Genomic DNA, 15755 nt, shown 5'->3' on the forward strand with positions numbered 1-15755 from the left:
AGGGCTTGTACATTAAGAGGCTAGGCCAGGTCGGGGTGGGTGAGAGTAAGGTACTGTAGCGCCCCGGCGAGGCTTTGGTACTCAGATGGGTCGGCGACTAGGGCACCATCTATAGCTGAGAGCTTGGACTTGAAGTCCACAGGCGTCATGGTGGGATGACACTCGAACATGCTAGCATACTAGAGAAGCTCAACAGCATATAGGCGCTATGAAACGAATAACCCATCAGAGGAGCGTGTGACGAAGATGCTGAGGAAGTGGTGGAGCGTCCTGAGGTCAGTCATCACAAACTCCGAGCTAATGCGACGCAGGAGGTCCAATGTGGAGGCCATAGGATGATGTCGTTGACGTAGAGCAGTAAGTATACGACGTTGCCTCGACATGAAAACGTAGTAAGCGTGTGTTTAGTTGAAGGGAATTTTAGAATTTGGCTACTGTAGTACTTTCGTTTTTATTTGGCAATTAGTGTTCAATCATGGACTAATTAGGCTCAAAACGTTCGTCTCGCAATTTCCCACCAAACTGTGTAATTAATTTTTTTTCGTCTACATTTAATGCTCCATGCACGTATCGCAAGATTCGATGTGATGGGTACTGTAGTACTTTTTGGGAAGTTATTTTGGAACTAAACACGGGCTAACATACAAAAAGATGTTAGTGCCTAGCATGGTACTTTCAATTTGACAACCATGAAAGATAGGGCCTGTTCGGCAGGACTGAAAAATACTGTTCCGGCTGATTGTTGTGAGAGAAAAATACTGTTCTGGCAGGACGTGAACAGTGATTCTGTGAGAGGAAAAACAAGCCAGCCGGCTGGCTTTAAGCCAGCCGAACACGCTCATAGATAATAGATTTACATGAGTGCTAATATTTATTAACAATTGCACGTGCATTGACAAAAACACTCCAAATTGGGAGATTATTGAGAAGCCTCAAACAATCCTTATTATTCATCTTGTCTTCCATACTTTTGGTACATCATTATGTAGTCAATCCTTTTGTCAATAAATCTACATAATTTCATAGTTCTATCAACCATCTTTTTTTTTTTTCAGTTGCTCATTGAATAACACATGTTTTTCTTTCTTGATGATACCTTTTCAGATCAATTGGGACAGGAGTTTTTTTCTCGGTCACGCAAACGACTTGCGCCTATTTGTATTAAGTAGGTAGAAATTTGAATACAAGTCTGGGGCAGGCTTATAGATTTTCAATGATATTATGCCCTCCCCGTTGTTACAAGCGGCTAGCCTGCTACTCGCTGTAAAAGACAACCTAGGCTATTTGCGCCGGCTTGCACCACTTGCGACCGGAGTATAAATTGTTGTTGAAGATTCTTTCCATTCTGGTTGCCAACGATAAACCCAATGCCAACAAGGTCCAGAGCTTTTTGATGTCCCGGCGTGTGGTTTAATTGTACATGCGAAATGGACTATATAGTTGTTCATCAGTAGGTATACATATTTGCTGAACGAATGAATGATCCTAACACTAAACTACACTCTGGGTGATCGACCTCGTAACCACCAACTATGGCATTTTTGTGGCCTAATTGTAAGCGAAATGACCTATATATACTTAGAAGTTAGAATAGTTGTTATTGTTAAGCAGTAGTACTCCTCCGACTTTTGAAATTACACGTTGCAATGCAAACGCTCGTAACCCACGTACACTCATCCCTACGAATAAACGCACGCAAACCCATACTTCTCTGACTTGTATATATATTTGGCTAATGATTGAATGAATCTGACACTACACTCTTAAGTTATTTTTGCATGTCCCTTTTATAGTTGAAGTATGATTCCAAGTTATTGTGACTTGTTCTTACACTCCGAAGAGCAACGCATTCAGGTTTCAGTCAAGCAAGAGTCTCCACATCATGTTCCTGCATCAGTGTATCATGTCATGATGTCATTTTATCTTGTTTTATTTTTTTTTATCGCAATCTGGTCCTTGTACGCATATGCATTGTGTCGGTATTCTAATTTCTGGAGCATATAATTAGATAGTTATTAGGTGTTGGTCCTGCCAAACTTTGTCAAATGTGTAGCTAAAAATTTGTTCGCCGTGTGTTGCCAAAATTTGCTGAAGTCTGAGGAAATCTAGACTTCGACTGTTATAGTTCAATCAAGAGGGATAAAATACTTTTTTAGCTAATGCGAAGTTGAAGCTGTAATTAGATGGTCCAAATCCGCGGCCCGCGGGCCACTAATCAGAAAGCAGCTCAAAAGGCCCATTGTTTTTCCGTGAATGAATGAAATAAATAAAAATAAAAACTGACGAACCCAGCAGGCCACCACAGTCGCCGCCGGTATCCTTCCGCCTCCGCCCCGCTGCGGCGGTCACTCTGCTTACACACCACGCCAAGCCGCCCGCTAAAAGCGTCGCCGCGAAAAAATCCCAAACTCCTTCACCTCCCCTCCCTCCCAAAACCCTACCCCCCACAGCCACCGCCTCCGCGCGCGCCCGCTGGCCATGGGGGCGCCGCGCGAGCTCGAGCTCTCCGACGAGGTGGAGGGCGAGGAGGACGGCACCGACGACTTCGTATTCCGCCTCGCCGGCGACCCCATCCCGCTACTCCCGACCGACTCCAACCCGCTCCCGCTCTTCGACCTGCTGTCCCCTCCCGCGCGCCCGCTCGCCGTCTCCGACCGCCACGCCACCGTCTTCCTCGCCCACCCCAGCGGTATCACCGAGCCGAATGCTTACTCCGCTCGGCATTCCCGTCTCGATCTCACCGCCTAACTAGGGCGGCTTCTCATTCGGTTTACAGGGTTTCTAGCTGTGAGGACGAAGGAGTTGATCGAAGCTAGCAAGGAGGCGCGCGAGAAGGGCAAGGCGAGCACCCGCTGCGCGCAGGACTGCTGCGTCGCCGATGTGCCCCTCTCCGGTGTATCCCTCATCGCGCTCTCCCATGATGAGTCCGTGTTAGCAGCCTGCACGGATACTGAGATCCAGTTCTTCTCGTTGGCGTCTCTGCTCACACATAAGGTTATCAGTTTTTCTCAGGGTCTCTGCAAAATTTGTGCATGCTGGATTTCTATATAGGCTAGTGCAGTAGTACGTGAAATGAGAGGACTAGTTTCGCCGAGACTGATTAATTCAGTTTCTTCACAAACTTGAGTGACTTTTTCATGTAAGAGCACTATAGTCAGTAATGGACTAGGGGCATATCCATGTATGCTTCTCTCTTAGTAGTAGGACTTGTGGGAGTTCAGCATTGGTTACTCCTTTCGCGCTGTTGCATAAGGCCTGCATTGTGCTGTTTGTTGATCTGGTCTGTTTTCAGTGCCATTAGCTTGTTCACAAGCTTCTGTTAGAGAAGGTGTTATGGCTTTTGTCAAGATTATAACATTTCTTAACAATTGTGCTGCACAGGATGTGGTACCATCCTCATCATGTAGCCTGGGACAAGCTGGCACTGTGAAAGATTTCAAGTGGTTAAATCATGCCTCTGCAGCATATATTGTACTCTCAAATGGTGGGTTGCTGTGTCATGGGAGTTTGGGCGAAGGCCTGAAGGATGTGATGGAAAACGTCGATGCAGGTCCATGTCTTTTCCTAATATTATTCCTACTGCATTTGAATTTGAGGCACATATCATGAACTGCTGCTATGACATTCTTAGTGTGTGAGATATGTCATGTACTTCACTAGAGAAACTAATTAATTCCACTTAATTCAGTGGTACGAATGATGCTTTGGTGTTTACTGGTGGGAATGTTCATTGTTCTATGATGATTCTGTAGTTTCCAAATGTAGCATAGATGATACAGGCAAATGAAAACATGTCCATTACTTACATGCTACAAGTTTCAAAATAAAGGAAATTGCAGTCACAACCAATAGAGTAATCTCGTGATCTATTTTCTCTAATGGCTACTCTTAACAACATCTCAACAACAACAACAAATCCTTTACCTTAACAAGGCTGACTACATTAAATTTATCAGAGGTCTGTACAAGTGCATCAATAGTAATGCAAAATATTATATTTATCTTCAGATGCATTGTTTACTCTGAGGTCTTTATGCATTCTGCTTTGAAGCATTGGGTCTGTTCGTTGCATTTTTAAGCCGCAGCCGCTGCAGCTACCTGTAGATATTTTCTCCTGTGCTAAGCACTATTGTATCACCTGAAAGCTTACAGCCACAGTGGCTTGAAGTCATAGCGAACAGACCCATTAGTTTTTTTTTTTTTTTTTTTTTTTTTTTTTTGCAAAGCTAGTTCTTTGACCATCGCTGATGCAATGTTGTAGCTGAAGTTAACCATCACTGTCTTGGTTCTCAAACTGAAGTAAGCTATCTTTTTGAAATGTATATAGTTGATTGTTGCAAGGAAGGAAATCATATTGCCGTTGCAAGAGGGAACAAACTTACCATATTATCACCAGATTTTAAGGAAACATGCTCCATGTCCCTCTTGTTCCAGTTGTGGTCTGATGAAAGGGATTCAGAGGGCACTGCCATCAAAGGTAACCAACTAACCATACACCTTTCTCCTGTGTAGTCTATATTACAATCCCTAGATACAGAATGAAATGCTCTAATTTTAATCTTATTGTTGTTTTTGTTCATATTTTTTTTCTTCATGGCCTACCCCAGCTTGGCAGATTGCTAGGGACTAAGGCTTTTTTGTTCTATATTTTTCATCAGTCATGTAAGGCTGTCAGTTGATCGAGATGGTCCACTAGTTAGTTGAAACACTAGTAAAATGGAGGTGATCATCACCATATACTATAGTTGATCCTTCTCTATCAAAAAACAGCACCGAACTTACACTGAGTCACTGATATGTAAAGTTGATTTGTGGTCTATGGTAGATGAAGCTGATAGGTTTGGTTCTCATCAGGCCCTGAATTCACGAGTATCACGTGTTTCTTACATGTTTTTACCCTTCCAATTGTTTCTACCCTTTGATCAATTCACGAGTATCACGAGTTGGAACAAATTTATGAATCACAGGGGGAAAAACTAGTTGTTGACTTGCTGTACCTTAGTCATCCTGTACAATTATATATTGAAGAACCAATGATAATGATAAAATTGATAGCCCCTTAAAAAACTGTGAGATATCTTGTCATCCAGAACCCTTAGGAAAGTGTTGTTTTTTGACATTTGCTCCATAAACATTGAGATGTATAGAACTATACATTGGACATAGAGTCATCCGTTCGTTTTGTATGTTACTGGTTTACTTGCAGCTGAAATTGCATTTAGTATGTACTTTTATTGTTCATTATTGATGATTTTCTATTTGCGAGCAGTGGATTCCATTGGCTGGGTACATGGTGATAGTATTGTTATTGGGTGTGTTCGATTAAATGAAGATGACAATGAAGAAGGCTATCTTGTTCAAGTTATAAGGACTGAAGAAAGCACATTTTGTGAGGTTAGTTGGTCCTCTAGACTTTTTTTTTCCTTTCGTCGGATACTCGGATTCATATCACATGCGATGTGCTATTTAGCCAAAGTTTCATTTTCATATATTTTTAGCAACATGCTTGTATAAAGTTGCTTCAATATCTAGAGATATCTCTTTGGGCACATAGGCAAAGTTTCATTTGCATATATTTTTAGGAACATGTGTGTATAAAGTTGCTTCAATAGCTACATATATCTCTCTGGGCATAGTTAGGCCATGACCACAGCAAATGGCAAATCATGTTTCAAGGATATAATCTGAATGTTTACCAAGATCATGTTCTTGGTTGGGATTTATGTAAGTTAAAATTGTGTCTATGTTTTTGTCTTAATATCCAAGATGTATAGCTGTCCATTGGATTCATACGGAACTCTTGGATGACAAAAAATAAATCCTAAAATTGGTTTATTGTCATATCATTTATTGGCAAGGGTTAATAAAACATATTTATGTAATTTTTGCATTAACAGATATGAAATATTACAGTACTAATTGGTTGAACTGAATGTGTTACTTTTGCAATGTGCTTATAGAGCCCAGGCAAGCCAGATGTTTATACCTATGTCGATTTTTTCCATGGCATTATGGATGATGTTTTACCATCCGGAGTTGGACCTAATCTGCTTTTGGGTTATCTGCATCGCTGGTATGTGAACCTAAGCCTTTGAGAAGCTCTATTGAGTATTCTCAACATGTTGTTGGCTGGTTATTGGACAGATTTTATGAGTACTGAAATGGAAAATAAATTTTCTGCATGGATTTCACCAAAAATCTTCCGAGAAGGAAATCCTTAATCCATCAACTAACCTGATTTAAAACATGGCACTGTACACAGTTACTAGTCATGCTATAGGTCCCATTTGTTAATTGTGCCCCGCCCCACCCCGCGCGGTTAGCAGTCCAGGTTCGATAGCTAGCAAAAACTTCTTAAACAAATCAGGGGGACATTTCTCCCCAGGTCTCGTTTTTTTAATAGTTCCCATTTACCACTTGATTTGTAATCAAGGGAGTATATAGTGGACTTAGTGAGTATTTTCCAGGTACTACCCCTATAGCAATACATATGATACAGGATGGCACAAACCAGTTAATTGTATGCGTCAACAAGGTGTAACCATGTGTTATTTTGTCTTCCCTTACCTGTTTGCTTGCTAGGTTCTCGTACGGTCTTACCATGCAATGGGGGCCTTTTATATGAACTTAGGATAACAATCTATTAGTCTTTTATTTATTCTTCTGCTGGTGTTGCTTTGTTGGTTTTCAATATTACTACTCCCTCTGTTCCAAATTATAAGACGTTTTGATTTTTTCTAGATACATTGCTTTTACTATGTATCTAGACATAGTGTATATCTAAATACATAGCAAAAGCTATCGAATTCTAGAAAAGCCAAAGTATCTTATAATTTGAAAATTGAGGGATTACATTAGATAAAAAGAGGGATACGGTCAGGTGAGGTCCACCCCTTTTTGCTAGCCCGTCTGCTGTCCACGGTGATATTTATTTGCTTGCTATTGCATTTCTCTTCTCCGGTGGGGAACTTTTAAGTGGGGATTTAAAAAAAAAAATATTTTTAGGGATCTCATGGTGGCTTCCAATAAAAAGAGCATTGAAGACCACATTGCCCTTCTGAAGTGGCCATCCGCACATGATGATGAAAACACTATAACATATCTTGAAATGTTGGAGGATAAATACAGTCCTAGGATTGACTTGCAAGGTAAATCCTATCCAGGAAACATCGCTTTTATGATATGCTGTTGCTTCTCTTCGAAATGAAGTCTAAACAGTAAGTCTTCTTTTGTCATTTTTCAGAGAATGGTGATGACAACGTCATACTAGGGTTTGGTGTTGAGAATGTTTCATTATTTCAAAAGATCACTGTAACAGTTGGACCTGAACAAAAGGAGGTTGCCCCTCAACATATTCTACTCTGTTTGACTGGTGAAGGCAAACTAGCTGTATATTACCTCGCCAGGTAAATATTGTTTGTTGATACTTGTCAGCATAATATTGTGAAAATTTGGTCACTTTAGCTACTTTAACTTCTAAATACTGAACTTTTGTTGGAGAAACATTTTGTATTGACACTGTATATTGTTTAGGATTTCGGACCCTTCTGATTTGCCTCATGCTACTGTGTCTACCAATGAGGACTACGGTGAAAAACATATTTCACCTGCAACTGTATCTGAAAAGGAGCTGACTCCAAGTGTTACAGGCTCGGTATCTAAGAGTACTCTCACTGAACATGGTGCTGAGGCCTCTAGTGCACAAACAGGTAAAAGGATGCTAGCCAAGAGCTTCTAAGTTTCACTTTGATGAGCTATCTTTTTGTTTCTCCAAGTGCTTTCGAAAACTAAAGTACCCTTATGTTATATCCTTGCAGGTAGCAACCAGCAGGAATCAATGAATGTGAAAAACAGTAGCTCAGCTTCAAAAGAACAGGAAACAACTGGCAATTCGTTGCTTATCTCTTCCAATAAGAAGCCCATAGACACCAGGCAACTGAATGTGACTGCTCCACCTGCAGCCTTGCCTAGCTTAGAATTAACAGGAAACACAAAACCTACAATATCTTCCAGCTTTTCTACTGTCAATAATGAAGGCATGAATCCAACAGGAGGCAATGCACCTAATGGATTAGCTCCTTCCTTGCAACCAGGCAGCAGAAGTTTTGGAAACAGCCAAACTGCTAAAGAAGGTCTGGATTCAGCTCAATCAGTGGGAATATTTGGTGGATCTCAAAACTCCAATAAAGATGGTGATGTCTATGGTTTCAAGTCTTCAGTGTTCACCTCTAGTGGATCTGTCCCTGCCAAGATCAGAGAAAGGAATGAGGTTGGTTTTGGAGTTCCTTCACCGCAAACCAGCTACACCGCTGATAGAAAAGTTTTTGGTGCTCCAGTTGCCTTAAGTTCTGTACCTTCACCGTCGATATCTCCAGCTAAACCTGCCCCAATTGGATCTTCATCAAGTGGATTTCGGACAGGAAACTCTGAAGCTCCTCAATCATTGCGTGGATCATCTCCGTCACAGCAATCTATGGGCAAATCACATAACAGCAGGACACAAGCACCAGCAGACTATTCTAGAAACTCCAAGATGGGCACAAGATTTGATTCTGAACAAGACTTATCTAAAAAGTTTTATAGTGTAAGACAGCGGAACATGTTTGATTATTATATTATTTTTTCTACCTTTATTTACTTTCCTCAGACCTCTAGGAAATACTATCATCAATGCAAAGAACTTTTAAGTAATATAAGTGCACATCTTATTTGTTGCCTCATGGAGCATCACCTACATACTTATATACTTTGGCATCCTCTTGTCCCCTTCGTTACAGATAAATGAAATGACGAAGGAGTTAGATGCCCTACTAGCATATATAGAAAAGGATGGTGGTTTCAGAGATGCCTGCATAACCTTCCAGCAGCGTCCTCTTTCTATGTTTGAGGATGGCTTGCAAAACTTTTTGGAGTTGTTGCAGGTCTTCAAGGTATATCATAATTGCGAGCGCCCCCCCAACTCTTCCTCCCTCAACTGTCTGTCTGTGGTGCTGTCCAGTCCTCTCTTATAAAAACTTTACTAAATGTATATGCAGGGCAAAGTAGAAGAACAATGTTCAAAAATTGAAGATCTGAGGAACAAGATGTTTCAAGGTGAGACATTCATATGTTCTTTTGGCTCTCTTTTAGTAAGTAGGTAGAACAGGGTACACCCCCCTTTTTTTGCTTCCTTACATCAACAACAACAACAACAAAGCCTTTAAGTCCCAAACAAGTTGAGGTAGGCTAGAGTTGAAACCCAGCAGAAGCAATCAAGGTTCAAGCACGTGAATAGCTGTTTTCCATGCACTCCTATCTAAGGCTAGGTCTTTAGGTATATTCCATCCTTTCAAGTCTCCTTTTATTACCTCTACCCAAGTCAACTTCGGTCTTCCTCTGGCTCTCTTCACGTTACTATCCTGGCTTAGGATTCCACTACGCACCGGTGCCTCCGGAGGTCTCCGTTGGACATGTCCAAACCATCTCAACCGGTGTTGGGCAAGCTTTTCTTCAATTGGCGCTACCCCTAATCTATCACATATATCATCGTTCCGAACTCGATCCCTTCTTGTATGACCGCAAATCCAACGCAACATACGCATTTCCGCGACACTTATCTGTTGAACATGTCGTCTTTTCGTAGGCCAACATTCTGCATCATACAACATAGCAGGTCTAATCGCCGTCCTATAAAACTTGCCTTTTAGCTTCCGTGGTACCCTTTTGTCACATAGGACACCAGATGCTTGGCGCCATTTCATCCACCCTGGTTTGATTCTATGGCTAACATCTTCATCAATATTCCCGTCTCTCTGTAGCATTGATCCTAAATATCGAAAGGTATCCTTCCTAGGCACTACTTGACCTTCCAAACTAATATCTTCCTCCTCCCGAGTAGTAGTGCCGAAGTCACATCTCATATACTCAGTTTTAGTTCTACTGAGTCTAAAACCTTTGGACTCCAAAGTCTCCCGCCATAACTCTAGTTTCTGATTCACTCCTGTCTGACTTTCATCAACTAGCACTACATCGTCCGCGAAAAGCATACACCAAGGGATGTCCCCTTGTATGTCCCTTGTGACCTCATCCATCACTAAGGCAAACAGATAAGGGCTCAAAGCTGACCCTTGATGTAGTCCTATCCTAATCGGGAAGTCATCCGTGTCTCCATCACTTGTTCGAACACTAGTCACAACATTGTTGTACATGTCCTTAATGAGCCCGACGTACTTCGTTGGGACTTTATATTTGTCCAAAGCCCACCACATAACATTCCTTGGTATTTTATCATAAGCCCTGAAAGAAATTATTTGATCAAAATGATATGCTTTTGCAGGATAAATACTTCATGTCATTTTTGCCACTGTTTGTAATGTATATAATCAGGAAAAACTCATATGCAATTATGCATACCAACATGGTCTGGACATAATTTTGAAGAAACACAAGTGATTATTCTTGATTAATAGCTATGTTTAATTTGCTTTATTGGATCACTTACAAATGAATGAAGCCACCAGAAAACTTGGGCTGATATGTTACATATTTTTTGTTCTCTTCAGTTTCTGCTAGGCAAACTTACATGAAAGGAATTGTTAGCCAGTCTTCAGATAATCAGTACTGGGATATATGGAACCGTCAGAAATTGAGTCCAGAATTCGAAGTGAAGAGACAAAATATTCTCAAAGCTAACCAGGTATCAGTATCTGACATTCTGACTAACTTCATTTGTTTGTATGACATTGGAGGAGAATAATAAGTCCTTTACTCCTTTGTCGTACAGAATTTGACAAATCAGTTGGTCGAGCTGGAGAGGCACTTCAATAATCTGGAGATGAACAGATCCAGTGAAACAGGAAGAGTGGCTTCTAATCGAAGAGCTGTTTATTCTAATAAGACAAGGTCGAGGTATTTCACTGTTAGACCATCTTGCTACAAATTTCATATACATTTAGTGATTATCATCAATTGGATGACAAACAACCAAACAAGTGGCCTTTTTATGCTTCGCTCCTTTCAAAGCGACTATGTAGCTCATAAATGCATGTAATCTTTCACTTTAATGTTTGTTCTCATCAGAATATTTTGATGAAAATACTCTTTTGCTTTGTATTTTTTTGTTTGTAACAACAAATTCAAATTCTCTGCACATTGTATGGCTAGCATCATTCATATCGATTAAGCTATATAGTATGCTTTGCTATTTTTTAGATACCCTTTCTGGATAATAACTAAGTTCGTCGTGTATGTAGTTCTATTTCTCAGTGCTATTCTCTATATTTCAATAGTATGTGTGTTTTGTTTTACCTTTTCTTTTGTGGATCTTTTCATGAATACGATGATTTTTAACATATTCTCGCTTTTATTTTTCAGTCAGACACAATTATCCAGTGTATATAATGCACTGAACTCGCAGTTGGCAGCTGCTGAGCAGCTATCTGAATGCCTTTCAAAGCAGATATCTGTGTTAAATATTGGTTCTCCTACTAGGAAGCAGGGGGCGGTGACCAAAGAGTTGTTTGAGTCAATTGGTTTAGCCCACACAACTGATGCAACCAAATTTTCAGGCAGCACTCCTAAGCCAGTTAAGCGGTTTCCATCAGTGAATGAGCATTCAAAGGGAATATTAGGGCCTTCCAAGAGTGGTGAGCCTGAGACCGCTCGAAGGAGGAGAGAATCACTGGATATGGTAAGTTATTGAGCCTGAGACCCAGAACATCGCATTTTCTCATGTGACATCACATGACTTGGAAAGAAGATGTGGGTCTTTGTTTTCTATTACATACTCGCTCCGTTCCAAATTATAAGACATTTTGCCTTTTCTAGATATATTGTTTTTTCTATATATCTAGGCATAGTGTACATCTAGGTGCATAGCAAAAACTACGTATCTAGAAAAACCGAAACGTCTTATAATTTGGAACGGAGGGAGTATTGTTCTTCATGTGGTGGATAAGCAATAAATCTGACTACAAATTATTTGTCAATTTTTTAGAGCCTGGCTAGTTTGGAACCTCAGAAAACAACTGTTAAAAGAATAGCACAGCAACAACGCCTCAAAATCAGCAGTGATCTACCATTCAGGTCAAACAAGAAATTTTTTGATTCTCAAATAGCAGCAATATCACAGGAAAAGTCAAGCGATAGCTCCAATTCATCTATAGTAGAATCATATGTAAGCAGACTGCATTCTCTGAGTGAAGGTAAGTTTTTACAAGCCTTAGACATCAATTTTCTGGGGTTTCTATTAAGATCACGAAGATTCTTATTATATCATCAGTCTTTGTAATTCTTAACTTGGAACATTTTCTGACAGTTTCAGATGTAAAAGAAAAACCCTCAGGACCCCAACAGAATCCTTTGTTCAAATGGGTAAAGGAATCAACTGGGTCATCTCAAATCTCAGAGCAAAAGCATTTTGAGTTACCAGGGCAAATGAAAAGCACTGCACAATCTTCAAAACTGACACCATCTTCACCACCATCATTCAGTTACACCCGAATGGGTGCGCAAGATAGTATCGACCCATCCAGTGTGCCATCATTTGGAACAAAACATACTGTGTCTAAGCCAAATACTTTAACCTTCAAAACCACTATAACCCCTAAAAGTAATGCCAAGACAGAGCCAAATATATTACCTTCCATAACAGCTGCAAAAACTTCTCAGAGTCCACTGTCTGTGAAAACTACTGGGGAGTCTAGAGATTTGCCTACATTAACTATGAAGAACAGACAGGATAGTCAGTCAATGCCATCTTTGGGGAACATAAAAGGACCGGGTGCTTCTCTGCAGAACAAGGGTGGCATATTTACAGATCTTGGCAAATCGTCTTTTACTTCTGAACATTCCAAGCCGGCTGTATTACATGAGAAGACTGGCCAGCTTAGTGGGGTTGGCGATGCTGTGCAGAACACTGTGAAAGATACCCCCAAGATGGCACCTCAACCTTCTTCATTCTCGCCAGCTCCTGTTACTCAGACTGATTCATACTCCTTAAGGTCGACTGTTTCCTCTTCAGCCACATCAGCCTCATCAGGTGTGAAAGCGTCGGATGTTTTATCTAGCTCAATGCAGAAAGTTTCTCCAATAGTACCCGGGGGTACTGTGTCTAGCTCAATCCCTACTCCTGCTAAGGATTCGTCAACTGGCTTGAGTCAAAATGCTTCCAAACCTGAAACGCTAAAATCAGATGTAACTAGTACCATAGCTTCTGCAAGTTCGACTTCAGTCATATCGACCACTGAAAGCAAACCTTCAGTGCCTCCAACAACTGGCGCCAGCTTGCCTTCTGCTCATGTCTCTGCTCCTAAAACAGCGCCAACAACATCAGAATCAGTTGTCACTTCCACAGGAAAAAATGTAGGACCAAACACTGACACCATCGCAACCGATGAAGATGATATGGAAGAGGAGGCGCCTTCTGCAAGTGCCGAACTCAACTTGGGAGCCCTTGGTGGATTCAGCCTCGGGTCCCAGCCTTCTTCAAGTCCTCAAACGTCTAATCCTTTTGGTGCCTCCTGTGGTACATCTGACAATAAAAGTTCAGGCACACCATTTACTTTGACAACCAGTCCAGGACAGCTTTTCCGACCAGCGTCTCTAAGCATTCCTTCAGCTCAGCCAGCCCAACCATCTCAATCAACTAGTTCTAGTTCTTTTTCTAGTACGTTCTCAAGTGGGCTTACTGGATTTGGACAGCCTGCACAAATTGGATCTGGCCAGCAGTCAGCATTTGGGAAGCCTGCACAGATTGGAGCTGGTCAGCAGGCAGGATTTGGGCAGACAGCACAAATTCAATCTGGGTTTGGTCAGCTGGCACAAATTCAATCTGGTTTTGGTCAGTCAGCACAAATTGGATCTGGGCAACAGTCAGGATTTGGGCAGCCTGCACAAATTGGGGCTGTCCAGTCAGGATTTGGGCAGCCTGCACAGTTTGGTGCTCAACAGGCACTTGGATCAGTGCTGGGTTCTTTTGGACAATCGCGCCAGTTAGGAGGCGTAGGTTCTGGAGGATTTGGTGGATTTGCTAGTGCTTCTACATCTGGGGGTTTTGGTTCTTTATCTTCAAGTAATGCTGGATTTGCTGGTGCTGCATCAGGTGGGGGCTTTTCAGCACCCGCTGCTTCTGCAGGTGGTGGTTTTGCTGCTGCTGCTACTGGTGGAGGTTTTGCTGCTCTTGCCTCCAAAAGTGGTGGTTTTGCTGGTGCAGCTTCCTCTGGTGGTGGTTTTGGAGGTGCCGCCCAGGGAGGTGGCTTTGGCACTGGTGAGATCTCTGAAGTTGTGTTCTGTTTTGAACAAATACTTACTTTGGGAGGGAAGTTGTGGATAAATGCTAATGTGTGACAGCGCAGATCACTTATGGTTTGCATAAGTGTTTAATTAATCATCCAACATTCCAACCTGTGGTCATCATTTTAAAGTTTCGCTAGTTGCTGGCAGTTAAATACACCTAGATTGATTTTATTGTTTGGTTAACTATTGGTATTTGGAGTTGGAACTGCTAGGTTGCATTTCTCATTTCTTCTAGATAGAAGATGCTAGCATATAATGCATAGGCTCCGTTAGGCCTACAAAAAAAATTCATGCTCTCCCTTGTCAGCAATTATCACTGATCAGTTTCTAGTAGGTTTACTCATTTCGGCTGTCCTGAAAAAGCCTATATAAAGTATTTGATCTTGAGCTTTAGGAATACTATATATTGATTTTGAGTCTCACAGATAATTTTTTCAAGCAGTAATCCATAAACCCATTTCAATCAGTTTGTAGTCTTAAATGTTAAGTGTACTAATTATTGATCAATCTGCATTGCCATCAGCTGAGACATGCTCTAACTCAAATAGTCAGATATTAGGTTTGTTGTCTGCAAGTACTTGTCATGTCAGATACTCCGTCTATTCCAAATTATAAGTTGTTTTCTAGGTACATAGCTTTTGCACCGAAAGAATTAATTTACAGTGATAAATTTATCTATTTTGTCTGGTGCCAGCAGCCTGTTTTGGCAACTAACAGAATTTGGTTGGTTTGAAGGTGGTGGATTCGGATCCTTCGGTGCCGGTGGTAATCAAGGAGCTGGGTTCTCGGCATTTGGAGCAAGCGGAACTGGAAGACCGCCAGCTGATTTCTTGACACAGGTGCGAAAGTAGGCTCCAGGCAATCCCCAGACAAGTTTATGCATTAGCTATGGCTTAATGCAAGAGGCCTCGGAGATAAGTTCAATTGTGATGTCTCAAAGTTACGTTTGTGTTCCACTCTTCACCTGTATAGACTTGTTAGGCAGGTCTGCCCGTGTATCCCTTAAGCGTTGCTATCAGCACAGTTGCAGGCACAGCCATCAGAGCTTGAGGCCTTAGCTTGAAAAAGTGTGGAAACCTTCCTCCTAAGGCGGAGCTGTTGCAGACACATTACCGCAGGATGCCCTCGCTTCGCTCCATCTATTGATGATGGAGGCTACGATTTGGGCACCTTATTGTTTTCTCTTCTTTTGCAAAACACAGTAGAGATGCCCATAGCATCGACGGTTGGTCTTGGATTCCTGCGGGTTTCTCTCCAGGGCTACCAACTTGCTAAGCTCAGGCTCCATGGCTGCATGAAATGAAAAGAGGTCGTGTAAAGGCCCTTGCTTGAACGTGATTCCTCCTCCAGCTTTGTCTAATACAATTCCCGGCCTCTTTCCCATATTCCCTGTCACGAGCCAGCCCGCCCGCGCAGCGTAGCTAAGATGAAACCGCCCAAGAGCTAGCGGCAGCTTGCTGCAATTTGCAAAGACATGGCGA

General features: G+C 41.6%; 1 protein-coding gene across 4 annotated transcripts; it reads left to right on the forward strand.

Moving 5' to 3' along the window:
- Window positions 1–2315: 2315 nt before the first annotated feature.
- Window positions 2316–15705, forward strand: LOC136542858 (nuclear pore complex protein NUP214-like). Of its 4 annotated transcripts, XR_010780788.1 has the most exons (19): window positions 2318–2689; window positions 2777–2994; window positions 3382–3550; window positions 4328–4477; window positions 5270–5394; window positions 5961–6073; window positions 7006–7148; window positions 7244–7406; window positions 7534–7709; window positions 7818–8584; window positions 8778–8930; window positions 9036–9093; window positions 10542–10675; window positions 10763–10887; window positions 11353–11668; window positions 11975–12182; window positions 12296–14245; window positions 15010–15205; window positions 15260–15705. XR_010780788.1 is itself a non-coding variant. In XM_066535502.1 (18 exons), the coding sequence occupies exons 1-18, from the start codon at window positions 2479–2481 to the stop codon at window positions 15123–15125; spliced, it is 5289 nt and encodes a 1762-aa protein (XP_066391599.1). In that variant the 5' UTR covers window positions 2316–2478; the 3' UTR covers window positions 15126–15705. The 4 variants fall into 4 exon arrangements, 3 of the variants coding, with proteins under 3 accessions (XP_066391599.1, XP_066391598.1, XP_066391597.1); XM_066535502.1 differs by having other exon boundaries at window positions 2316–2689; window positions 10763–10881; window positions 15010–15705; XM_066535501.1 differs by having other exon boundaries at window positions 2317–2689; window positions 12302–14245; window positions 15010–15705.
- Window positions 15706–15755: the final 50 nt, after the last annotated feature.

Source organism: Miscanthus floridulus, chromosome 3 (genome assembly GCF_019320115.1).
Source record: "Miscanthus floridulus cultivar M001 chromosome 3, ASM1932011v1, whole genome shotgun sequence".
NCBI lineage: Eukaryota > Viridiplantae > Streptophyta > Magnoliopsida > Poales > Poaceae > Miscanthus > Miscanthus floridulus.

Excerpts from the sequence above, each read along its gene's own strand:
- LOC136542858 (XM_066535500.1), top strand. The coding sequence starts at position 2,479 with ATGGGGGCGCCGCGCGAGCTCGAGCTCTCCGACGAGGTGGAGGGCGAG. Across the intron at positions 5,395-5,960 it reads AAGAAAGCACATTTTGTGAG|AGCCCAGGCAAGCCAGATGT; the intron begins GTTAGTTGGTCC and ends ATGTGCTTATAG. Across the intron at positions 7,149-7,243 it reads TCCTAGGATTGACTTGCAAG|AGAATGGTGATGACAACGTC; the intron begins GTAAATCCTATC and ends GTCATTTTTCAG.